Source organism: Amblyraja radiata, chromosome 26 (assembly GCF_010909765.2).
Source record: "Amblyraja radiata isolate CabotCenter1 chromosome 26, sAmbRad1.1.pri, whole genome shotgun sequence".
Lineage (NCBI taxonomy): Eukaryota > Metazoa > Chordata > Chondrichthyes > Rajiformes > Rajidae > Amblyraja > Amblyraja radiata.
Genome location: NC_045981.1, coordinates 8,434,533 through 8,462,181, shown reverse-complemented (window position 1 = coordinate 8,462,181; position 27,649 = coordinate 8,434,533). Strand labels below are relative to the sequence as shown.

The following is a 27,649-nucleotide window of genomic DNA, read 5'->3' as shown; positions in this document are numbered from 1 at the left end:
ATTTACCTTGGCTGACTTCATTTACTCCCTTTTATGAACAGCAATTATATTTGCTATTCTTCAGTCCCCTGGAATCACAGAATAATGGACTGTCAATACCCTTGTGAATTTCCTCTTGTACTTGCCTCAAAATACTACAATGCATCGCATCTTGTTCTGATAACTTGCCGACTTGAGGTTACGCCATCTTAGAATACTATCAATTTTAAATGTATACAGTTTTTCCTTTGTCTCTTTCTCCACTATCACTTTGGAAACACACTTGTGAAGAAAGGTGCAAAGTGCTCATTCAGTATCTTAACTACCCTCAATGTCTGTGCAAGTTGCCATTTTTATCCTTGATAGGCCCCATACGCTCATGTATTCCCCCTTTATTACTATTGGCAGCTATTATCATATTCACTCTCTTTGCCTCTCTTTAATTTTTAATTCCTTCTGATCATGTTTATGATCTGTCTGTTTTTCACTGCTATTTACAACACAATATTTGACATAAACAGCATTTTTTTTGTTTAATATATCTCTGTGTCTCGACCAGCATCTAGAGAATCCTGGATTTGTTTCTTCTTTACCCCATGATGGATTTACCCCATGATACCCAAACCATCTCCTGACATTTTCCATTTGTTCTGTTTACAAATTTTCAATTTGTAAATTGGAAGTAGTCGCATCTGCAAAGGTCTACTTCCAATTTACCCCAGGCCCAATTAACTTTCATCCCACTGAATTAGGCCTTTCTCCAATTACTGATACTTTCTTTGGATTGCTCCTCCTTTTCTGCAGCTATCCTGAACCTTATTATCAATATTTCCTAAACTTTCATCTTTTGAAACATGGTGCACTTGACCTCTCCTTTTTGAGGAATTTGAGGAAGGACATTCTTGCTATTGAGGGAGTGCAGTGTAGGTTTACAAGGTTAATTCTCGGGATGGCGGGACTGTCATATGCTGAGAGAATGGAGCAGCTGGGCTTGTACACTCTGGAGTTTAGAAGGATGAGAGGGGATCTCATTGAAACATATAAGATTGTTAAGGGTTTGGTCACGCTAGAGGCAGGAAACATGTTCCCGATGTTGGGGGAGTCTAGAACCAGGGGCCACAGTTTAAGAATAAGGAGTAAGCTATTTAGAACGGAGACGAGGAAACACTTTTTCTCACAGAGAGTGGTGAGTCTGTGGAATTTTTTGCCCCAGAGGGCAGTGGAGGCAGGTTCTCTGGATGCTTTCAAGAGAGAGCTAGATAGGGCTCTTAAAAATAGCGGAGTCAGGGGATATGGGGAGAAGGCAGGAACGGGGTACTGATTGTGGATGATCAGCCATGATCACATTGAATGGCAGTGCTGGCTCGAAGGTCCAAATGGTCTACTCCTGCACCTATTGTCCATTGTCTTTCCCCCAGAACCAGATCTCGTAAGGCCCCACTTCTATTTGGGACAGAGGGTACCAAAAGGCCTCCACTCATAAGGGTAAACCCCGTGTTTTTCGCACAACGAGAAATGTCCAACACGTCCAGAAACTAGTTTATTATCACAAATACTTTACAAGAGCCCGAGCACATTGCGCCAGACACACACGGTTCTCTGTCTTCTCTCCTAGTTTCACAACAATCTAATTATCTGCCAAGTTTAGTATTATACACACACAGTTCTATCTTTTAACATCATCACGGTAACAATTTTTCAGAGGAGGGAAAGCCACGAGAAACACAACCATTGAAGACATCGAGGTTTAGTCCAATATACCAATCAATATGAGCGCTGATCGAAGACTGCTGGAGCTGAGCTTTGAACATTCCCAAGTCATTAAATGATGCCATTTAACTTAATTTTCTGAATTGTACAAATATATTCGCCAGTTCCGTTACACACACACATGTCCAGATTAATTTCCGTAATTGAGGAGGGGTGGAGTTAAGAAAATGTTGGAGAGGGGTGTGTGTTATTGGCGGGGTAAGGAACCCTTCGGCCAGCCGTGACAGGTGTCAACATTGGCCCACTACATGCCCAGATCCCGGGCTGACAGGGTAATGATGAAAACGAAGATTAACCGGGAGCAGTGGTTTAGACGAACCTCCCCATCGCTGCAACATTTAAAGATTAAAGCCGAGAATTTGAACAGATAACAGTTGAACAGTCGTTGATCTTGGTATTCCAGTTGTGTGAGATGCAAAACTGAATATTAATGCTAAAAAAAGAAGTTAATTCCAGGTTAACAGTTGAGATTATCACCAACTACACGGGCGCGTCTCGGTTTCGCGATGTTCTCCTCCAAGTGGGATATTTTAGCAGAAACCCGTGACTTGATTCACCCAGTTCATTTAATCTTGGTGCTTGAAATATCAGCCTTGTCCAATGTATGCTGGCAATCCAAGACCCGCCAGCAGAGAGAAGCCAGACAGGTGAGGTACCCTACTCTTGGTCCTTCCAAAGGTGTAGGGGACATGAAATGAGTAGGAGCGATGAGGGGGCAAGGTGTAATGTTGACTGCCTCAGACTGGCGTTGTTCGCCTGTTCATCGTGTTCATGCCGAAGCCCTCCTTCACCTCTTTCTGGAAGCAGTTGTGCACTTGCAGGAAACTCTCCTCGTGCTCCGGGAGATAGGCGGCTCCAGCCGGCGCTTTGCCGGCTTCCCTGGAAAGTGTGTACATGGAGATCTCGCTCAGCGGCACCACGGTGCTCACCATCTTCATGTTGCCAGCGGCGCAGATTTCCCGGGCCGGGGAGGGCTCCTCGGATCGGGAGCCGGACCTGGATCGCCTCCTCTGCCTGTACCTGTAGTTCGACATCCTGGCGTAGGGCGAGGAGGAAGTCTTCAGATACTCCCGGTGCGACCTGCTCCTGGCCACCTTGTTCTTGTCGATGTAGATGCTCACGGCTAAGACACCCGACATTTCCGCCACGATGAAGGACAAAGCCCCGAAATAGAAAGACCACCCGTAGGAATACAGGTTCTTCTTGTCATCGTCGTTCTTATCCCAGGGGTCGCCGGTGTTGCTCGATATGTACACAATGATCCCGATAATGTTACTCAGTCCTAGAGCAAAAGAGACAACCCATCAGCCCAGAGATGCACAGAGCGAGTCTCCCTCCCTGCAATCTGAAGTAACAGTGTGCTGGAAGCACTCGGAGGGGGGAGGGGGGAGGAGGGGGGGGGGGGGGGGGGGGGGGGGGCGGCAACTGTGCAAGGAATAGATGCTGATAAAAGGTGTTGGGCATGAAAAAGTAAATCTGTCGAAACAAGGAACTGCAGATGCTGCTTTACAAAAAAAGAGAGACAAAGTGCTGGAGTAACTCAGCAGGCCAGGCAGCATCTGGAGAACATATAGATAGTAGAAGTAAAATCTGTTTTTCTATAAGTAAATGCCGGAGGAACTGTGGCTCAGACAGCATCTGTGGAGAGAATGGACAGGCTATGTTTCAGGTTGGGACCCTTCTTCAGACCCAAAACTTTGCCTGTCTAGATGCTGACTGGTCTGCTGAGTTCCCGAGTTTGCTCAGGATTTGGGCATCTGCAGTTCTTTTGTCAGATCTCTGTTTCCATAGGCAAGGACTGACATGCTGAGTATTTCCAGCTTTTTTTCTGTTTTAATCCTAACTAATTTGTGATGAGAATGTCCAGTTATTTAACACCAACGCTGCTCCCGCTGGTTATGAACTGTGAGCAGAAGACACTAATAGCCCTATTGTAGGTCAAACTGCATGTGGCAATAAATTTGCTTGTCGGATTATTTTACACCCATATCAATGGAGCTATCCTCTGCTCCTTGTGTTGTAGGGAGATATGTTGGTCACTAGTTCTGTTTCAAAAAAGTCTCCACTGAGTAACCAGAATCTGCTGTCAAATAAATCTTTCATAATCCCACTGACGACAAACACCTTGCCAACTTCGTTAAGATAAACAAAATCTTCCTGTTTTCAATAGTGCGGTGTCATATATGGTTTCTGGACTTCTTTAATATATGACCGTCACTATATATTTGAGAGTGTGTTTGTGAGGTAATCAAGGCGAGGAAGGCTGTACTCTCTGTCTATTATTATCAATAGGTATGATAATACTACTGGTACATGTAAACTGGTGTATTTTCTGAATGTTCAGTGTTCTAACATTGATGTGGATTTAGCATGTGACTAAGATGAGGATTGATGAATGGTAATTCTGTATGAGTACGTACATATGAGAGAATATGAATAAGCATGTGTCTTATAGTCAGCATGTTAATGCATGTGTGCTTAATATTGAATCAGTAGCATTGTCTATGATTCTGCAGAAATATTATTTCATGTGTTTGGGAATAATGAGTATGAGTGTGTATGAAAAATTTAGTGTATGAGAATGGTGAATGAATGAGGAATACAAGAGTCAGAAGTGAGCAGTCAGTGTGTCAACAGGAATGATTCAGAGAGTGTGAGTAGTGACAGGAATGTGGATGAGAGAGGGGTGTGTATGAGAGTCAGGAGTATGTGTGCAAGAGTAATGTGTGTCGATGACTGGGAGCAGGATGTGTGATGTGAGGACTGGAATGTGTGTGAAGAATAAATGTGCTTGGGTAAGGAGTGGAATGTGTGAGAATGAACTGAGTGTGTGTGAGAGTGAAGCTGGAGTGGTATAGAAGGAGTGGTGAAGGTTGGTACTCACCTGCTGCTACAAATAAGATGCCAGCACTAAGGATAATGTTCGTTTTACTGCTGTACAATTTTCCAACTCCAACACACAGTCCTGCCAAGAGCAGTAGTATGGCACTCAGGATTGGGAATAAGCTGGAAGCACGGACAATCCCTGGGGGAAAGAATCCAGATCCATTATTTATTTGCAAATCTAGAAAATGTGACATGATCAAATGATAAATTAGTTGATAATACAATCAAATATTCTAAATTCAAATTCAGAACAATAAGTGTGTACAAATGTGGAGAGAACACAAGTGTCTCTCTTTGAAATATTAAAAGCCTACTTTAAATGACTTTAGAACAGTTGGTAATAAATCTGAATCAATAGGAAGGAATTAGTCTGACACACTTCCTTTTTAAAATCTTTGTGCTATTATAGAAGCCTCAAGAAATAAGAAAGGCAAACAGGTTCTGTGAGGCACAACGTGCTGGAGCAACTCAGCGGGTTAGGCAGCATCTCCAGAGATGCTGCCTGTCCTGCTGAGTTACTCCAGCATTTTGTGTTTATCTCCAGAGAACATTAATAAGTCATGTTTTGGGTTGGAACCCTTCTCTGAGTCTGAAGAAGGGTCAAGTTCTCCAAAGATGCTGTCTGACCCACTGAGTTACTGCAGCACTTTGCGTTTTTTTTTGTAACTGCTGTTCCTTGAGACAATAGACAATAGACAATAGGTGCAGGAGTAGGTCATTCGGCCCTTCACTGTGACCATGGCTGATCATCCACAATCAGTACCCCGTTCCTGCCTTCTCCCCATATTCCCTGACTCTGCTATCTTTAAGAGTATCTAACTCTCTCTTGAAAGCATCCAGAGAATTGGCCTCCACTGCCTTCTGAGGCAGAGAATTCCACAGATTCACAACCCCTTGTGTGAAAAAGTTTATCCTCATCTCCATTCTAAATGGCTTACCCCTTATTGGTAAACTGTGGCCCCTGGTTCTGGACTCTCCCAACATCGGGAACATGTTTCCTGCCTCTAGTGTCTAAACCCTTAATAATCTTATATGTTTCAATAAGATGCCCTCTCATCCTGAGAGTATTCCAGAGTATACAAGCCCAGTCGCTCCATTCTATCATCATATGACAGTCCCGCCGTCCCGGGAATTAACCTCATGAGTCTACAGATTTTGTCGGATTCAATTTGGAAGAACAATTGGTGAATCATGGCATCACCGAATCACACAAAAGGGACCATTTGGCAATTTGTGCCCATGCTATCCAATTGGTGGAGTTTATGGCCCGATTAATCTGCTTCCTTCCTCTTGCCACACCCTCTTGCCACCCCCCCCCCCCCCCTCCCCCCCCCCCCCCCATTCCTTATGTATACAATTCACATTTGAATGTTTCCATTGAAACCCTTTCTACGATTGCTGTGTGTTAATCAGTGCCAAATTACAGGGCTGGGTGAATGTGCAATTTTTCTGGTAACAAGGCACATTTTCAAATAGACTAAATTCAAATACTATAATTTCCTAGTACATTTTAACTGCAGCTCAAAATCCTGAGAGTGTGTGCCCACAAATGAGTGTGTCCCCACAAAATACTTACGTAAAAGGTATTCCGAACCCTCTTGGTCATAATCATCATCGTCAGGGAAGTAATTGATTCTGAAGCAGTTTCCTTTTTGAAAACCTGAAACAGTGGAAATCAGAAAGTAACCATTACTTGAGCCCCAATTTCCCCACATAAAAGAAGCCAACTAATGCCCACTGAGTAGGGCAACATTCATTTTATGAGGTTTAGAAATATGATTAATAGTTGTGAAACATGTTGTTATACATACGGTTGGCTGATGCGTCTAATTAGCGTAGTGTTGTATAGCAGTTTACAGATCTCATTGCTCGTGGAGTTCCAATTTAAAAGCTATAATAAGTTAAAAACTATAATAAAAAATACAAAAATATAATGGTTTATGTTATCGTTTTTATTAAAGAATATAACATACACAGTAGACCGCTGGATATTCTCTGAGTGATCCCAGAGGAAAATAAATTGGAGTTCTCTGAATACGATCTATATGGAAGGTAAATCTGTTTCAAATTACATTGTAATGAAAGGAGACAGACGTAAAATGCTGGAGTGATGAAAAGTGTTGGACCTGAAAGATCTCTGGATAGAAGGAATGGTTAGAAGAATGAAAGGATGTCAGTTTAAGCTAACAGAAAACAAAATTAGAAGGGATATCAAGATATTTGCCTGTGCATAAATGTGTTCAGAATGTGGAATAGTCTTTCAAGTAAATTAGTGGCTATAATTCGTCTGTGTATAATTCGCCTCAGAGGGCAGTGCAGGCGGGTTCTCTGGATGCTTTCAAGAGAGAGCTAGATAGGGCTCTTAAAAATAGCGGAGTCAGGGGATATGGGGAGAAGGCAGGAACGGGGTGCTGATTGGGGATGATCAGCCATGATCACATTGAATGGCGGTGCTGGCTCGAAGGGCCGATTGGCCTACTCCTGCACCTATTGTCTATTGTCTATATAAGGAGCCCATTATTTACCAGCGTGAAGTGCAGAGGAATATGGCGTGAGAGTTCAAAGGGAAGGGATATTTGAATATGCCAGACATAGAGGTCTGCGTGAAATTAAAGGTAACATCCGGTTATTGATTGGGTAATTAATTGCTGAGCCAACACAGAATGGCATACAACTGGGAATGCAACTGTGCCTGAAAGTAGAGGTATAATTCCTCAAATAGTCACTGACCATGTCTGCTCTTGTTAGTTCATTGGTACAGGTCAGCATCCAGATCTCTGGGGCGTGATTCCTAGTATTGACTTCCAGAGCTATTTTTCTTCCTACTGCATTCTGAGCAGGTGTCGAAGGACCACTATGTACACATATAGAGTCAGAGTCATTGAGAGATACAACACAGGAACAGGCCCTCGGCCCACTGAATCCATGCTGATCATCATCCACCCACTAACATTACTCCTTTAAAACATTTTTTTTTTTTTAATTAAAACAAGAATAGATCGCAAAGGTAGATGATATATTTATTTACTCTTTCAAACATACTAATTCACTGCGCACAAAGTTTCTTCACTGAGACACCAATGCAGTAGGGAAATGTTGCTCTGTCTAATGTGCCATCTTTAACAAGAAACGTCAAACTAAGAAAGCAAATAAATCGATCCATCCTCTCAGAGGGATGTTAAAGGTCCTATCTTGGAAGAAGAGCAAGAGAAGGCTCCCTGGTGACCTGATGAATAAATTATTCCTGAACCAAACAAACATTCAAATAGCAAACGGTGCAAGTATCCAGCAGGTGCGGTGGCCCCTATGGAGAGGGGAAACAATAACCTCTTAAGTCCTGGAGTTGCATCAGAACGAGGTCACATCTGATTTGTTGAGTTTTTCTAGCATTCTTAGTTGTATTGCTGATTTCCAGCAATACTAGTTTCATGAAAACCGACTTAACTGTCACTTTATCTTTTGCCGTTTTGTGCTTGCAAGCGAATCTTGCCTGCCATCTGATCCACACAACCCTTGTCTACAGAATTGTTTAATTGGACGTAACAAGCGACGGGTCGTTACAATAACATCAAAGGCGCTGTGGAAATGCAGGATCTTTTTTTACAGCTGAATAGTTGCAGCTGCAATTAACCTATTGGCAGAACATTTCTCAGAGCACCACTCCGCCGATGGAAGGCGGGTTAGCCCGATGGTGGTGTGTGGAGCGCTGGCAGCCGCGTCGAGGTTGTACTCTCACTTTACCGAGCTTTTTAAAAGCCTCTAAAAGGCCTTATGGCAAGAGCAGACCTTCATCTGGATGGCCGATCTCACCATTCCTTGGGACAGAGGTGGGCTGGAGTGTGCACAATCTAGATAGCGGAGAAATAGCCGTTCTCCCAGGAGTTACTGCACTGCAGAGAGTACTGTGTTTCGGGGAACTATCAAAGTCAGCGAACTCAGGCGGAAGCATCGTCTTAACAATTTTCAGTTGTGAATACAGACAAGCGCAGGCGGACCCTTGCCATGACTGGATAAGAAGTGGGGCGGCGTGTAACGGAGACCCGGGAAGTTCAGGTCATAACATCGGCCTCAGTTTTGTTCCAGGCGTCAAAGCAGTGTTAAAACGCGTTGATGTCTCCCTGTGTTTGGGCACCGCATCCACTAAGAGCTTGTTGCATGCTGCTTTCCCTCCCTCGCGCCCGCCAACACACGAGTGGCCTGTGCCGCGCCCACTGAACTATTATGAGGATACCTGAAATTTATCTTCGATGGTCGAAGAAAGGTATGTTTCACTGAGCTGCGGTACAGCTCATTCACCGCCCATTCCAATGGAACCCAAATGTCAAAACTGTCCATTCATAGAATGAAGATAGACACAAAAATGTTGGACTGATCAGTCTGAGGAAGGGTCTCGACCCAAAACGTCACCCATTCCTTCTCTCCAGAGATGTTGCCTGTCCCGCTGAGTTACTCCGACATCATCCTGTAACTCCCTACTCAGCAGTGGGAGCAGATTCACCACAAAGACTGCGTTGATTCAATATGGCCCAATATCATCTTATTAAAGGGAATCAGGGAATGACAAAGGCACCTCATCCCTGAAATGAATTAATGTTTATGGATCAACACCACAGAATTTGTCTTTCAGATATAACTTGTATCATTGGTGACGATGATTTGATATTGGCTGCAGCAAGAGCTACAGCAAAACATTGTCATGAACTGAGTTCCATACTCCCTCTTTGTTTAAATAGTAATTTAAGATCAAAGAGTCTTAGCGAAGGTGGTCCTTTGGCCCATTATACAGTGCTGGCTCTCAAAGGAGCAACTGAATTATTCACAAACTCCTGTTCTTGGATCTATTGACCTGCAATTATTTCCTTTTCAAATCTTTACCTAACTTTCTTTTGCACGTTATTATTGGTCTGCTGTCAAGTGATGCATTCCACTTCACAACAACTTACTGTTTAAAAAAAACATTCTCTTCATCTCCCCTCAGGCTCTGTATTAATATGCAGCAGATCTGTTCTGTGTATACTCAACTTTGATCCATATTTGGCAGCAATGACAGATCACAGAAATACATTTATCTACTGAAGCGGAATTGTAGACACTGGGGATATTAAAAAATCCTTCCTAATATAAACCTAATTTTCTGAAAAACTGGATGCGAAAATTATGTGTTCGTTAGTACATTGGAAATGGCTTTGTAGTAAATCCTTGATAATCCCAGGTGAGTGAGAACTAGACGATAATCTCAGTTCTCTAGCTCCTGGTGACATGTGTCAGAGTCACACTGCACAGAAACAGGTTATTTGGCCCACCATGACTAGGCCACCCATCAAATACCTGCATATACCAATCCCATTTCACCAGCACTTGGCTGTAGTCTTCCATGCCATGGGGATTCGGGTACTCATATAATTACATCTTACATGTTGTGATAATGCTTGCCTCCACTACTCCCTCAGGCAGTTCCTTCCAGATTCCAGCCATACCCTGTATGAAAAAGTTCTTCTTCAGATCGCCTTTATGATACAATACGATACTTTATTTATCCCAGGAGATTCTAAACTAATGTCCTCTACTTTTACACACTTCTGCAATGGGGGAAAATGTCCTGCAATCACACTAACTACGCCCTCATAATCTGGTATACCTCTACCCCCCTCGGCCTCTTCTGCTCCACCCGATCAAGTCTTCGTCATAATAGAAAGGCTGAATCCTGGTCAACATTCTGATTATTTTCTGCACCTCCCCGTGTCCTTGCTGGCGTGTGGTGACCAGAAATGTACACTGCTCCATCTGTAGGATAACAATTTTTGTAATGAAGTTGTATCATAACCCATCTTCTTATATTGTCTACTGTGGGATCAATAGCTCTGCCATTAGCCTTGACAGGTTTAGTGCATGCTAAATTGGCACGGGTTAACATCAGACTTCTAAGAACCTTGAAGATGGGGAGAGATGCTTTTACCATGTTGGCCTTTTTCTTTTGCATCTAGCTGACAATCCGTCCGACTGCAAAATCATTGTGTGTTTTAAAAAAGACAGAAATCCAACAATGACCCTTTGTTCAGAAGTCTAATGTGTGGAAATGTGAACCCGCAAGCTATTAGAATGGAGTCATAAATGAAATGATTTATTAAGTCTCTGATCCCAACCTCCCAATTTATAACCCTTGTGGAATCCGGCGGAGTAGCCCAACTGATCCAGCAGTAAGTAAGTAGGTTTATTGGCCAAGTATTCACATACAAGGAATTTGCCTTGGTGCTCCGCCCACAAATAACAACATGACATACAGTGACAGTTATGAATGACTCAGAAAACACTAAACATTAATAATAATAAAACATTAATGATAAAACACCATTGGTCGTGTGAACCAACAAAATACCAGATCAAAGATCTCCCAAATCTATAAACCAAGAGTAATAGCGGACGATGGAAAACAGAATGTGGAAGGAAGGAAGGCAGGCAGGCGGAGGGGCATAGAGTGGAATGCTCGGGTAGAAACCATCACGGGCTATCGGAGGTTTGCCAGTGCAACAGTTAAATACGTTCACACCTTTCTCCCTGAGCGCGTCTGCTTCAGTGTGTTCAATTCAATTTAACGTTAATTTCAGTGATTTAGCCGAAAGACGGATTAAGACGAAATATTACATATTTTCTAATTAATCCTGCAAGGAATTCGGAGGAAATGTGTTCAGGCGGCTAGTTTTTTGGGGAGATCACGGAGGAGCTGTCTGATCACGAGGAGGACAGGAACTGAATAAATAAGGGAAGCGAGGCGCTGAAATGGTGAAATGAAGAGGGTGGGCGGGGACATGTGAGTAAAATCTGGGAGGTCCACTTGGACAGTAAATTCTCTACCCTTTGTAGCACATAGATATCGTGAATACCACAGAGAACGACGTGTTTATGCCCCATTTAAGAACATGCAAAATAAGAGCAAATGGAGGCTATTGGCGCCTGCGGGTCCGCACTAAATGATGTGGATCATCTAATTGATCGCCCCAAACCTCACCATCCCCATATTCCTCAGTGATCCAATGTAATCTTCAGCAATGAGTACAGCGCAGCGCCCGAACCCTCTGGAAAGCAGAATTTCACAGACTCGCATCCTCGGAGTAAAAACAAGCCGGTTCAGTCAGCTCAATCTGTTTTCCTGAGACAATGATGCTAGTTCAGACTCGAGCCAGTACAAACCTGCCACATTAACATCTGAGTTCACCTCATTCTTCTAAAATCTGGGACATACGCAGACTGTACTCGATAACTGCTCATGGGATCATCTAAACCCAGGAGTTATCTGATCCCAGGACTCAGCGACCCATCATGGTACACCCTCCGAGACAAGCCTATATTCCGCTAAGCACGGCGACTGTGACCACTTCGGGTCCGTTCTCTCCAAAGCTCAGCGCAATTGTGATAAGCTTGTTATTCGCTTTACTAAAGGATACAGAGCTTGCATTAAAGAGATTTCATAACAAGGTTCTGAACAAGGTTCTAAACTCAACCTGTCCAATTGTATTCGAGAGTGGGTGGGTTTGGGGAGGGAGGGAGTGTAAAAAGTATGAGTATGTGAATGTTTGAAGTTCTTTTAAATGGAGAGACACAGTAATCTCGTTGTATGTGACACATGCAATGACAATAAAGCATTCTGATTCTGATTCTGAGAACAGTTGCTGTGACTCCCAGTGGGGATATTTATTTTAGACTGAGACATGGCTCCATGGGATGCAATGTGCTCCGATGAACTGTTTGAATCCGCTGCCCGTGGTACAATAGACAATAGGTGCAGGAGGTGCCATTCGGCCCTTCGAGCCAGCACCGCCATTCAATGTGACCATGGCTGATCATCCCCAATCAGTACCCCGTTCCTACATTCTCCCCATATCCCCTGACTCCGCTATTTTTAAGAGCCCTATCTAGCTCTCTCTTGAAAGCATCCAGAGAACCTGCCTCCACCATTCTGAGGCAGAGAATTCCACAGACTCACCACTCTCTGTGAAAAAAGTGTTTTCTCGTCTCCGTTCTAAATGGCTTACTCCTTATTCTTAAACTGTGGCCCTGGTTCTGGTCTCCCCCAACATCGGGAACATGTTTCCTGCCTCTAGTGTGTCCAAGCCCTTAACGATATACGAAGCGAGGCCATACCAAGGCAAACGTTAATCCACAGGTCCAGATAAACGCTTGCCACAACAGAATAAAAAACCTCAGGATGAAAAACGGAAGGCATAGTGGAAGCTGCGAAGACTGCCGAGTCCCACCACCAAACCCGCTCCTTTTGAAAAGCCTCACTTGCGCGCTCCCTTCTCCAACTCGTTGGGGCTCTCCTCTCTCCTCTCTCGCTCTCTCTCTCTCAAATGTTACAGACTGTTACCCATCTAAAGATTGAAAATTGAAGGTATCTGTATGCCTCTTAGGGGATTAGGGGGAATTCCCCTTAGGGGGAAAGAGGAATCGTCTGCCCTCTCCAATTTAGAAACATAGAAAATAGGTGCAGGAGTAGGCCATTCGGCCCTTCGAGCCTGCACCGCCATTCAATATGATCATGGCTGATCATCCAACTCAGTATCCTGTACCTGCCTTCTCTCCATAACCCCCTGATCCCTTTAGCCACAAGAGCCACATCTAACTCCCTCTTAAATATAGCCAATTAACTGACCTCAACTACTTTCTGTGGCAGATAATTCCACAGATTCACCACGCTGTGTGGAAAAAAAATAATTCTCACCTCGGTCCTAAAAGATTTCCCCTTTATCCTTAAACTGTGACCCCCTTGTTCTGGACATCCCCAACATCGGGAACAATCTTCCTGCATCTAGCCTGTCCAGTTTAGTTGCTAACATCATTTAAACCCTGCAACGATACACACGCCGTTATTTTTAACCCTTGCTCCATCCACCGCCAGATCAGGCAGGTATGTCTGAAATGCATACCGGAATTCGATTCAAATGGTGAAGCAAAGCTCTTCCGTGTCCAGTCCCTTAACCTGGCCAGTTGGACAGGGGTGTTAGATTGAACCAGCAAACGTTACCTTCCATACAACAGACTCTCCAGAGACCCGAATGGATCATGGCTCCTTTCTCCTTTTTCACTTGGTTCTCCTCGCTCGTGCTGTTCGTGCTGTTGCAGAAATAAGCCCGCGAGTGGAGCCAGTAGTCGGTGCCGATGGCGATGCTCATCAGGCTGAAGGCTGCGAAGGCGCCCATCATGGTGAAGAGCATCTGTACTCCGGGGTCGCACCAGCCCATGGTGCATCATAGCCCGGCCAGCTTGGGGAGAGACAGGAGACGGCTGCGCCCGGGGGCAGCGCAGCCTACGACGACAGGAGCGAGCGCTCCCGGGGAACATGCTGCTTTTCCACAACTTCCATCTGCCTGGCTCCTGCGCCTCCTCCCTCCAGCGGGGCTACACTTCCACTCCCGAGAGATGAAACCACCGAGCTCGATTGAGACGGGCAACTTCGCACTCCAATCCGCCGATGAAGCTTTGTTCAGGATGAATGAAGTACAACGTCTTGTTGGTCTACCTCGTTTTGGTTTTTTTTGCTCGCCCGGCTGCCCGGGAACTGGGAGAATCGAGACAAGGATGGGCGGACGAAGAGAGAAATGGTTTGAATGAAAATTGAAGAGAGCAAGATTTTGCCACTTCCCTCCTGATCCACTCGTCACCGAATCCTAGTACGTGACCCGGTTCCGCCTTTGTGCCCTAACTGCGAATCTCATCCAAAAATGTTCAACGCCTGACGGAGCGACTCATCCAAGAGACTGGCTGTCCGGCTTCTGAGCCAGAGTCGTGGGTATTCGGGAGATGTCTACATGTGCCTGACATTTCCGAGTCGTACGCGGTGTCTAGTCATCCGGTGCCGAGTGCAACGAAGGCAGCCTTTCACAGCGATGTGGGCACAGCGGGGCGTGAAGAGAGTTAAACACTGACAACATTGTCACTGCGCTGGGAAGATTCGGTTGGCTTTTTGGTGGCACTTCTGCTCACGTTGAATTTGCTTTTATTTGATTGGATTTGAGAAAACCCATAAAGCCCCAATGAGGAAAGAGCAGAGACGCCGGATGAATTGGAGAGCTTTCAGTGTACAGTCGGCACAGTCGTGATAGATAGACCGAGCGGTCGCATCTGTCGTTTTATTGGGCATGCTTTTCATTGAACACAAAGAACGCTGCGGGCCAGATGGCATCTGCGAGGGAATAGGACGGGCAATGTTTTGGGTCGGGAGCCTTCTTGAGACGGAAGCTTCTCTGTCATATCCCTAAAAGGGACACGGGCTGCGCTGAATGGCTGAACAAATCAAAAGAACAATTTCTAGGTAGACACAAAGTGCTGGAGTAACTCAGCGGAACAGGCAGCATGTCTGGAGAAAAGGAATGAGTGACATTTCGGGTCGAGACCCTTATTCAGACTCGACCCGAAATGTCACTCCTTCCTTCTCTCCAGATATGCTGTCTGACCCGCTGAGTTACTCCAACATTTTTGTGTCAATCTCCGGTGTAAACCAGCATCTGCAGTCCCTTCCTAACCATTTATGGGTTCCAGGTCACATCGTGACAATGGGTGGAATCAGCAAAAGATCCAGTCCTATCTTTTTCCGTAATTATTTGAAATCTAATAGAATAAAGAAAAGCACTCTCTATGCATTTGATCGTTGCTTATTAATCTACCCTAAAACTTTAAACATCTGGATCCTGGAAAACCTGAAAACCTGTCAGTTATTGCCTTTTGTTATTACCTCAAATATGTTGCCTCACACCTATGACAGATATCGTATTGTCATTTAATAGGCACAAGTCCAAGAGCCTGATGGAATACTATCCAGCAACTCTCAAGAGATTTGACACCATCCAGGTCAAAACAACCCACTTAATTGGCATCTATCAACCACTCTCAATATTTAAAACACAGAATAGTACAACATAGGACCGTCCATTGGCTCACAATGTCTGTGCCCGGCGTGATGACAAGTTAATCTCCTCTGCTTATATGTGATCCATGTCCCTTCATTCCCTGTATATCCATGTGTCTATCTAAAGGCCACTTGTTCCCACTGTTACAAAGGCTAGTTCTGAAAAACATACTGCATTTACTCATTGAGACCACTCCCAAGCCGGTACCTCTAACACCAAGAAGAGCTCGAGCAGCATGTACATAGAAACAGCACCATGGGCAGTTTCCAAGTTGCACGGCACCCTTACTAGGAAATATTTTGTTGGTCCTTCATCAAAGCTGGTCCTAAATCATGGAACGCTGTACCCAACAAGACTGTGGGAGAATCTTCACCAGAAGTGCTTCAACAAATGGACTCTCCACAAGGGCAGTTGGGAGGTGCAATACATTTGAGGCTTTACTGCAACACTCAGAACCTAAAATTTATTTTTTAAATGGTCTAAATCATAAAATAAACAGAACCCAAAAGTAATAGACTTCCAATCACAAACGCATGTGTCAATTATGATCCTCTGCCTCCTGTTGGATCCACTTTGCTGCTCTCCCTTGGATCTCACATGCGTTTACTGTTTTGATCGACCTGCCATTTGGGACCTTGTCAAACGCATTGTTTATGTGCATCTAAACCACATCAAACAAAGCCTCACTGACTCTGTGTCTTACCTCTACAAACAATTCAATCAATTTGGTCAGATATGAACTTACCTGACAAATCCGTGCTGACTATCCATTGAATTTTAATGAAATTAAAAGTAAATGAATGTATTCAATTAACGTACCCACCAGTTAAGTTAAACTAGCTCCCCTGAAATGTGTCTGTTTATCCTTTCATGCCTTTTTAATCCACAGTACAATATTGTCAGTCACCCTCCTAACTGCATAACCGTACGTGTAACCAGAGAACATTGAAATCTGTAATTTCCTCACTTGCTACTTTTAGCAGTTTGCACCCAGGCCTGGTGATCCCATCATCTACATCACACATTTTTTTCTGAAACTACAATACCCCTGTAGTAGAATCACGTTATTTTTGTATAAAGTTCTTTAAACACACTTTAAGGTCCTTCATTCACATCAATTATCTTAAAGATCACCTTTTTAGTTTCTGTTAAACTTTGTTCTCTTTACTCATCCTCATTATGTAATTAGTTAATTAGTTTGTGGCTTCTTTGGCCATATCTTTCAATGGTTTTTCAGTACATTGATTCTTGTATTGGTGATTCTTATTGGTCTAGTACATCTCAGATTGGCGTTTCTGCCAATTTCCAACCTGTTTCACTTTCACATGGTTCACATATGTCTCTTCCCTTTCCTTAATTGAATTCCCTGAGTTCTTTCCAGGGGATTGGTGGAGTGACCAGTCTCCATTTCAAGCACACAGATTCACACAGCTGCCTACATTTTGCCTCCTACCTGACTCCATTCCATTCTCCAGTTTGAATGGCTTCAATGCCTCTGACATTTTGCATACAATTGCATCAGGGCTGTTTGCCATTTTACTTAATCATGGCCTGCTTTCCATTGTAGTCGATGGGCTTTCAGCTGTGTCTGTTCCGTCTCACATGTCTGCCTTTCCACCTTCCACCTTCCACCTTCCACTTTCTTGATTAGGACAGGTGACAGAGGTTATGGGGGGAAGGCAGGAGAATCAGGACCTAAGGAAAAATATTTGCCTCAACTCTGTCTTAAATGGGTGACCCCTTACTTTTAGAGTAACCTCCAGTTCCAGTTTCACCCTCAAGAGGAAATATTCTGTACACATTCTCCTGTTGAAACCACTCAGGATTCTGGAGGTTTCAGTTAAGTCATTTGTCACAGATCTGAACTCCAATGGATGTAGGCTTGGCCTATCTCATCCTTCCTCATAAGATACTGTACTCATTCTAGGTATTAATTTTAGTAGATTTTATCTGAACCGCTTACAATTCATTGACATCCTATTTCTCCCCTCTCCTTCCACCTATATTCCTTCCTCTAGTTTCACAATCCATAATCCTTCAATCCTTTTATCTCACACCTGCCTTTTCATCTTTAGCCCTTATCCAACCATCTGCCTATTAACCCCCCCCCCCCCCCCAAAAAAACCTGTATTCAACCTATAGCTCTGAAGAAGGTTCGACCCGAAACGTCACCCATTCCTTCTCTCCAGAAATGCTACGTCTCGCCGAGTTATTCCAGATTATTGTGTCTATCTTCGGTTTAAACCAGCATCTGCAGTTCCTCCCTACATATCTGCTAGGCTTTGTCCTTTGTACTAGTGCCTGCTAGGCTTTAACCTGCCCCTCCCCTCTTTCAGCTTTCCTCCTCCCCCCCCCCCCCCCCCCCCCCCACCCCACCCCCAACCCCCAAGCGTATTGTGTTGTCTTTTTGTAAACTGGTATCTGCAGTTCCTTGTTTCTACAGACAATCTTTGTTCTGTCAACCCACCCCTGTCCATTCTCTGTGAAATAAAGCATATCTGCTCTCTAAATGTTCTCATTTTGTGAAGTAAGGTTATGGACCTGAAACGTCGACCCTGGTTCTCTCTCCACAGATGTCGACAGATGAGTATTTACAGCAGTTTCAGTTTAAAAAAAAATTTCACACGCCCAGCGTATGCAGGGTGTTTGTTTTTGTTTTTCTGTTCCTGACGTCTCCTAAGCTGGGGCCTGCTTCGGTCTAATTACATTCTTATGAAGCCCCTTGTGGTGTTTTACAAAACAAAAGGCACTTCATAAATATTGCATTAACCTGCCCCCCTCTCACACACACACAGACAGAGGCGCACACTTACTTGTGTAAACACATCGCAGGGCTTGCTGCTCTACAGGAGAATTACTGCATGACCAACATGCCAAAAATGTTTTATCAACCTCGGCCCTGAGTCCATATTAACAAGACAGCTGTAACTGTAAATTTGCATTTTTACTTGAGAATATACAGCTCCAATCTACAGTTACTGTTCAGCGCAGTTAAAGGTCACCACGGGCTGTTTGGGGGAGGGGAGGGGGGGGGGGGGGCGAGCCCCTCGAGATATTACACAGATCATGTTTATTTCATAAACATCTGACCCAGTTTGGAGATATGGTGAAGATATATGTGTTGGGGAAATAGTGGGGGGGGGGGGGGGGGTTTCCCCCCTATCAGCTCAAAGATAGGCAAGTGTGTGCTGCAATGTTTTATTCATGGCAAAGGGTCTGGCTGTTGTTGGTTGCAGAATGGCGGTGTTTTCAGAGATATGAATGAAGACCGCTGTGGAAGAATGCACAAACTCTGCCGCGATCCTGGCTTCTCGATAAAGGCCACGTTTAACAATTCAATCACGTGCGAGCTATTGAACGCTGGTTTACAATCCAGAATAACACGCACCTGTCTGCCGCCCTCTCTCTCACACACAGTCGCAGCTCGTTCAAAGACCACAAATTAATTAAATCAGGTCAAGTACCATTTTATCCTGAATCGGTGACTATCATTCTTCCTTCAAAAGCAGCGTTTTAAACTAATTATGGTACACACAGATAGGGCAGTTACGGAATGATGTGATTTTGAAATCAATGCCTCCAAACATTGTTAAGGGCTTGGACACGCTAGATGCAGGAAACATGTTCCCGATGTTGGAGGAGTCCAGAACCAGGGGCCACAGTTTAAGAATAAGGAGTAAGCCATTTAGAACGGAGACGAGGAAACACTTTTTCTCACAGAGAGTTGTGAGTCTGTGGAATTCCCTGCCTCAGAGGGCAGTGGAGGCAGGTTCTCTGGATGCTTTCAAGGGAGAGCTAGATAGGGCTCTTAAAAATAGGGGATATAGGGAGAAGGCAGGAACGGGGTACTGATTGGGGATGGTCAGCTATGATCACATTGAATGGTGGTGCTGGCTCGAAGGGCCGAATGGCCTACTCCTGCACCTATTGTCTATTGTCTATTGTCAAATAGTCGTAATGAAACCGAGAAGCAATATCTAAGTAACATTTACAATGGATTTGAAATTGTTCGGCCTGGGTGGGTTTTGGGGCAAATGACAATATTGAACCAGGACCCATTGCACGGTTCAACAGCCAAGCATGGAAGTAAGGAACGACATCGTCCCAGATCTGAAAAAGGCTCCCAACCCGAAACATCGCCTGTTCATTCACCTCCACAGATGCCGCCTGACCCGCTGAGTTCCTCCAGCATTTGTGTTTTGCTCACTTGGTGCGCCTGCCGCCACCCAGAATGCGTGTCCTCAACAATTTCTCAAGGTAATATTTTAAGGAGAATAGGCGTCCCGCGCGTTTGTATGGGACTGCCTGTTCTATAACACAGGGCACCCTGTGTCTCCCTCGATCTAGAACTCAGAGTTCGCCAATTACTCAGCCGATATCTCATTTCTAAAACATATTTCTTGGTTACAGATCGCGAATGCAAAATAAACAAAAAGTTACCCCTCAGATTCCTGTTAAATCTTTTCCTCTTCACCTTAAACCTATGTTCTCTGGTCCTCGGTTCACCTACTCTGGGCAAAAGAGTCAAGTCAAGTCAAGTCAAGTCTATCTACCCGACCTATTCCTCTCATGATTTTAATACACCTCAATAAGATCGCCCCTCATCCACCTGTGCTCCAAGGAATAGAGTCCCAACCTACACAACCTCTCAGACCCGCTAGCCCTGGCAACATCCTTGTAAATCTTTCCAAGTTGACAACATCTTTCCCATGACACGGTGCCCAGAACTGAACACAACACTCTAAATGCAGCCTCACCAACACTTTATACAACTGCAACATAATCTCCCAACTTCTATACTCAATACTCTGACTGATGAAGGCCAGTGTGCCAAACGCCGTTTTGACCACCCTATCTACCTGCGATTCCACCTTCAAGGAACCATGCACCTGTACTCCTAGATCCTTCTGCTCTACAACACTCCCCAGATCCCTACCATTCACTGTTTAGGTCTTGCTCATGTTAGACGCCCCAAAATGCAACACCTGACATTTCTCTATTAAATTCCATCAACAATTCCTCAGCCCACCTGGCCAATCGACCAAGATCCTGCTGCAATGTTTCATAACCATCATCACTTTCTGCAAAACCACCCACTTTTGTATCATCTGCAAACTTCCTAATCTTGCCGCTTAATGTTCTCATCTTTGAGATGTGGGAGGAAACCGGAGCACCTGGAGGAAACCCACGCGGCCACAGGGAAAACGTGCAAACTGCACACAGACAGCACCCGAGATCCGGATATTTGGTGCTGTGAGGCAGCGCCTCTACCTGCTGCGCCACTGTGCCGCCTCAAGAGAATGGATATGGGAGTAATGGATGAGGCAAGGAATATTTCTGGTGAGACCAAATGGCTTAATGGGACAGGTGGAAGAAGGCTGTGCTGCTTTGCACGGGGTGTTGCTCGTGGAGAGGTCAGGGCCAAGCCCAGCAGGTCAAGGTTATTCAACTGGAGAGAGAAAATAATGGGCAATATCACAAAGATGAGTGGCAGAAACAACCCGGGTACGGGTAACAAAGCATTAACCAAAGTTGGAGAATTCAGTTTTGAGTCAGGAAGGCTACAATGTATCCTGAAGGAAGGTGGGCTGTGGAAACAAGGAACTGAAGATGCTGATTTACAATAAAAGGACAGAAAGTGTTGGACTGTTCCTTAAGCTTGTGTTGGCCTCGTGGAAAGCTCTACTGAGAGATGAGAGAAACGTGAAGCTATTGTCTCTCCTTGGCACTGACGAAGGTCTTTGCAATCATAGAATCATCGGTTCTTCCAGTGTCCCGTGTAAACGCTGGATGCAGTTCACAGGATTGGAAGAAATATGACAGCATGTATGTCACAAGGGAAAAGACATCGCCAACGATGGGAGGGGAAGAGTGCTGTATTAAATTTTATGTACATACATTCCCTTTTTTAAATTTCAGATTTCCAACATCTTCAGGTTTTTTTTCAATAATTATTGCCGGAGTTCGCTTATTGTGTTATTGTGGTATGTTTCTAAACAGAATTCGAAAATGATAAGAAAGCACAATATTGTGGACACCAATGTTGATTGTGGTAAGTTTTAGTGCCAGAAGCGAGTCAGAATACTGTGACTCTGATCTCCCCTCCCGGAGAGGCGGGCTGTTCAGCCCGCTAAGTGTTTTCATTACTTTCTGTTTTAATGTCATTTTTCCAGCATCTGCTGCCTTGTTTGGAAGTTCCTGTTTCGGGCCGGGCCGGCGATTCACTGATAATTGCTCCGGTACCCAATGCTCCAGTACTCAATCGGCAGTTTTCTTTGCCCATTAGTAAATAACAAGTGGCTATCTAGACTACACTTCTTCCCACCCTGTTTCCTGTAAGGACTCTATCCCCTACTCCCAATTCCTCCGTCTACGCCGCATCTGCTCCCAGGATGAGGTGTTCCACACCAGGGCATCGGATATGTCCTCAATCTTCAGGGAACGGGGGTTCCCCTCTTCTACTATAGATGAGACTCTCACCAGGGTTTCTTCCATACCCCGTAACAATGCTCTCTCTCCCCATCCTCCCACTAGTAGCAAGGGCAGAATCCCCCAATTCCTCACCTTCCACCCCACCAGCCGTCACGTACAACAAATAATCCTCCGTCATTTTCGCCACCTCCAACGTGACCCCACCACTCGCCACATCTTCCAATCTCTCCCCCTGTCTGCTTTCCGCAAAGACCGCTCCCTCCGTAACTCCCTGGTCTATTCGTCCCTTCCCACCCGAATCACACCCTCCACTGGCACTTTCCCTTGCAACCGCAAGAAATGCTACACTTGTCGCTTTACCTCCCCCCTTGACTCCATTCAAGGACCCAAGCAGTCTTTCCAGGTGCGGCAGAGGTTCACCTGCACCTCCTCCAACCTCATCTATTGCATCTGCTGCTCTAGATGTCAGCTGCTCTACATCGGTGAGACCGCATCGCCCAACACCTCCGCACGGTTCGCCTTAACCAACCTGATCTCCCGGTGGCTCAGCACTTCAACCCCTCCCATTCCGAATCCGACCTTTCTGTCCTGGACCTCCTCCATGGCCAGAGTGAGGACCACCGTAAATTGGAGGAGCAGAACCTCATATTTCACTTGGGCAGTCTGCACCCCAGCGGTATGAACATTGACCTCCAATTTCAGGTAGTCCTTACTGTCTCCTCCCCTTCTCAGCTCTCCCTCGGCCCACTGGCTCCTCCTCTCCCTTTCTTCTCCCTTTCTTCTCCCTCTCCCCTCCCCCCACCCCCCACCCACCCTACTCTGAAGAAGGGTTTCCCACCCGCCGAGTTTCTCCAGCACTTTTGTCTACCTTCGATTTTCCAGCATCTGCAGTTCCTTCTTAAACAGTAAATAACAAACCACGTCTTTGTAATTATATCTGAACTGCTGGTAGTTTACATCCAGGGCGTTGTAAGGGTGAGTTTCTGGTGGGTGTTCTCATTCTCCCAGATTATCTCTGGGTTTAATCTCCGAAGGTCGGCACATTTTGGTAAATGGGAATATAAATTATTTGACATTTAAGCAAACATAATTAGAGTTAGCCCAAAACACACCCTCGCCGATTGCCACACAGCCCACACAAGGACACATTGACAGACAAACACAGACATAGGCGAACACTGATATAGGTTATCTCGCACGCGGACAGAGAGAGAGCGTTAGAGAGAGAAAGTTCAGTCTGAAGAAGGGTCTCGACCCGAATTTTATAATATTATTAAGGGGTTGGACACGCTTGAGGCAGGAAACATGCTCCCGATGTTGGGGGAGTCCAGAACCAGTTTAAGAATAAGGAGTAAGCCATTTAGAACGGAGACGAGGATACACTTTTTCTCACAGAAAGTTGTGAGTCTGTGGAATTCTCTGCCTCAGAGGGCGGTGGAGGCAGGTTCTCTGGATGCTTTCAAGAGAGAGCTAGATAGGGCTCTTAAAAATAGCGGAGTCAGGGGATATGGGGAGAAGGCAGGAACGGGGTATTGATTAGGGATGATCAGCCATGATCACATTGAATGGCGGTGCTGGCTCGAAGGGCCGAATGGCCTACTCCTGCACCTATTGTCTATTGAAACGTTACCCATTCCTTCGCTCCAGAGATGCTGCCTGTCCCGCTGAGTTAATGCAGCATTTTGTGTCTATCTTCAGAGACATAGATTCGCGCACTGAAGGATACATAGAAACAAATCTCAAAATATACTGATACAAATACGGACACGTACACACAAATACAAACAAACACACATAAGCACGTATGAACATCCCACGAAACACACACACAGATTTGCTAACACTCAGGCCGCACATACATGGACACACATACACACGAGCACATTTATGTAACGTTCGTGCCATAATATAAACCACAAGACTGTTTCTATATTGAAAAGGTCAACGTAGGAAATAAAAATGCGCTTCACGTATCTGACAAATGTAAACAGACTTCAGACACAACGCCACCGAGAGGAATGGTTATGTCACGGCGCGGGACCGGGTGGACAGACAGCAAACTGAATGCTGAGTTCCCTCTCAATTGCCATTTACACAAAGTACTGGCAACCTCCATCCCCGCGGATTTAACACACTCCATGACTGTATATGTCATCGCGATCCTCGCTGTTACAGATCATCTCCCTCGGGCTCAGCATTAACCTCCGCTCCAGCAATCTCTGCCCCCTTCAACAGAGGTCTCGGCTGATCTCCCGATCCCATTCATTGTGATTCTTCCACCATCTTCAATACCTGTGGAAAGACAAGCTTTCTGGGACTTGCCCTAAATGCAGAGATCCGCTTTTAGCGTATGTTTCCCGCGAACGCTTCCTTCAATCCATTAACTTCCTGAAGTCAACAGCCCACATCCACTTATCCACATCCACAAATCCCCATTTCCCTGTTTCCACACTCTTGCTATCCCAAATCGACACCCCCATTTTTCTGTATCAACGTCCACACCCAAATTCCAAATGTCAAACCCTGAATTTCTCATTTTCACACCTCCACTTCCCCCTGTTCACACGTCCATTTCCCCGTGCCCACACCTAAATTCACGATATCAGGCTCCGAATTCCTCATTTTCCCACACCCACATTTCCCAATGCTCAGATGCCTCCACTTCAGGCAAATATCACAGCAGGACAAGTCTGTGGAATTCTCTGCCTCAGAGGACGGTGGAGGCAGGTTCTCTGGATGCTTTCAAGAGAGAGCTAGATAGGGCTCTTAAAGATAGCGGAGTCAGGGGATATGGGGAGAAGGCAGGAACGGGGTACTGATTGGGGATGATCAGCCATGATCACATTGAATGGCGGTGCTGGCTCGAAGGGCCGAATGGCCTACTCCTGCACCTAATGTCTATTGTCTATTGACATGCAGTGTGGGGAGGTTTCGGTAAGGGTGCACTGGTAGAACAGTTGGAGCAGTTTATTTGTTAATCCTAATATTGCAATTTTCAATTTCCCCCCATGAAAGTATAGTGGCTTATCACACTTTTGAAACTCATTTTATAATAACTATTTGAGCAAGCCCGGAGAGCAAGACATCATTTTGTTAAATGTCCCTGAGAAATCATTTGAATTATGACCTCAATCACAGGTTTGCAACATTGTGAATTGTATACATTTCTTGTGAAACATTTAACGGCATGAACTGGGTTTTTACTAAATTGGTTCTCAAATGAGTATTTCTGCATTTTCTTTTGACTGGAACTTGTAGCCCAGGTCAGGATTTTGTACTGAGTTTGTACTGAGAAATTCCGTGTCCAGGTGTTGTGTAGTGATGTTAGTCTGAACACTGTCCTTTTCACTTCTGGTGCTTGGGCTTGAGTCCATGCCAGACTGGTGGGTGAAAGAATTCTCTCTGTCAGCTCCTGTAAGGATCCCACAGGAAATGATTTTGAGCTGCCTTCGCCCAAGTTCCTACCGGGCATGAGCCCAGACCACAAAACCGAGCATAATTCAGCACTGATTGACACTGCAATGGCAGATTCATTCAGTAAAGTGGCGGGTGGCCTGGAATAGGATGTAAAATGATCGCAGAGATACAAACAGATGTTCTTCTGGAGTTTGAACTGACACAGATTGATATTTTGCACCAATGTTAGTTTAATTGTAGTCCCTTTACATTACTACTTATTAGTCTGTTCTCTTACAGATTACTTTATCATTGGTAAAACCTTCATGACATCTTTTGTAGCTTACTGTCCCCTCCATATTGTTTGGGACAAAGACCCGTCATTTATTTATTTGCCGCTTTTCTCCACAATTTGAGATTTATAATAGAAAAATTACATGTGGTTAAAGTGCACATTGTCAGATTTTAATAAAGGCCATATGGGGAGAAGGCAGGAACGGGGTACTGATTGGGGATGATCAGCCACGATCACATTGAATGGCGGTGCTGGCTCGAAGGGCCAAATGGCCTACTCCTGCACCTATTGTCTATTGTCTATTATCTATTGCCATTTTTATACATTTTGGTTTCACCATGTATAAATTACAGCTGTGTTTATACATAGTCCCCCTATTTCAGGGCACCATATTGTTTGGGACACAGCAATGTCATGTAAATGAAAGTAGTCGTGTTTAGTATTTTGTTGCACATCCTTTGCTTGCAATGACTGCTTAAAGTCTGCGATTCATGGACATCACCAGTTGCTGGGTGTCTTCTCTGGTGATGGATGCTCTGCCGGGCCTGTATTGCAGCCATATTTAGTTTATACTCGTTTTGGGGGCTAGTCCCCTTCAGTTTTCTCTTCAGCATATAAAAGGCCTACACTATTCAGACCTGATCTGTTATTTTTAGAGATACAGCATGGAGACAGCCCCTATGTTCCACCGTATCCACGTCGATCACTGATCACCCATTCACACCAGTCCTATCTTATCCCATTTTCTCATCCACACCCACACATCTTTGGGAAGACCCAGAGGAAAACCGCTCGGTCACAGGGAGAAGGTGCAAATTCAACACAGCCAGCACCCAAATTCAGGATCGAACCTGGGTCTCTGGCACTGTGAGCAACAGGTCCACCAGCTACGAGTCCTAGCACAAATGATAGTATATCGCTGAAACAGCACAGACAACTTTGTGGCGAAGGAACTGAGTCTGATGATGAGTGGCATCCAATGGCTGATTTGGCAAATGCTCCGCTCTGCACTTGTCTCTGCTGTTACCTTTGAAGCTAAAACCGAACAAAAGCTTCACCACTGTCAGTGGGAACTCGCCTGTTGTCTGAGATCCCAGCTGTATGAGACTGAAGTTCCATCGATGCTCTTCAGTGACTGAGTAATTGGCCAGGGTCACACAACAGCCAGATAATTGCTCACAATTAGGCAGGAATGGTGGATGGAGGCGTTTCAGGGAAATATCTTGGCTCAACAAAACATTAGTTTTTCACCTGCTGCTGATTATATATAGTCTAATCTTTCTCTTCGAAATGCACCTGGATTCAAATATTCAAAGTATAAAATAAAACTAAGGGCTGCTGCCTCACAGCAGCAGAGACCCAGATCCTGACTTCAGGTACGGTTTGTGTGGAGTTTGCACGTTCTCCCTGTGACTCCGTGGGTTTCCTGCGGTTGCTCCTGTTTCCTCCAAATCCCAAAGATGTGTGGGTTTGTACGTTAATTGCCTTCTCTAAATTAGTTTGTCCCTAGTATGTAGGGAATGGATGAGAAATTGGGATGACGTAGAACTAATGTGAACAGTGAGCGCGGACTCAGTGGGCCGAAGAGCATCTTTCCATGCTGTATCTTTAAAAAGCAACTAAAATTAAGCTGTGAATTCTGAATTAGGGCACTTTGATTCTACCAATAGACAATAGACAATAGGTGCGGGAGTAGGCCATTCCGCCCTTCGAGCCAGCACCGCCATTCAATGTGATCATGGCTGATCATCCCCAAACAGTACCCCGTTCCTGCCTTTTCCCCATATCGCCTGACTCCGCTATCTTTAAGAGCCCTATCTAGTTCTCTCTTGAAAGCATCCAGAGAACCTGCCTCCGCCGCCCTCTGAGGCAGAGAATTCCACAGACTCACCACTCTCTGTGAGAAAAAGTGTTTCCTCGTCTCCGTTCTAAATGGCTTACTCCTTATTCTTAAACTGTGGCCCCTGTTTCTGGACGCCCCCAACAT

General features: G+C 44.9%; 1 protein-coding gene across 1 annotated transcript; it reads right to left on the bottom strand.

Moving 5' to 3' along the window:
* Positions 1-1,505: 1,505 nt before the first annotated feature.
* cacng4 (calcium voltage-gated channel auxiliary subunit gamma 4) lies at positions 1,506-14,696 on the bottom strand. The gene is made up of 4 exons (XM_033044141.1): positions 13,658-14,696; positions 6,212-6,295; positions 4,634-4,774; positions 1,506-3,031 (listed from the first exon to the last, which is right to left on the bottom strand). Exons 1-4 carry the CDS (start codon positions 13,872-13,874, stop codon positions 2,487-2,489), a joined length of 987 nt encoding a protein of 328 aa, XP_032900032.1. The 5' UTR covers positions 13,875-14,696; the 3' UTR covers positions 1,506-2,486.
* Between the last annotated feature and the right edge of the window lie 12,953 nt (positions 14,697-27,649).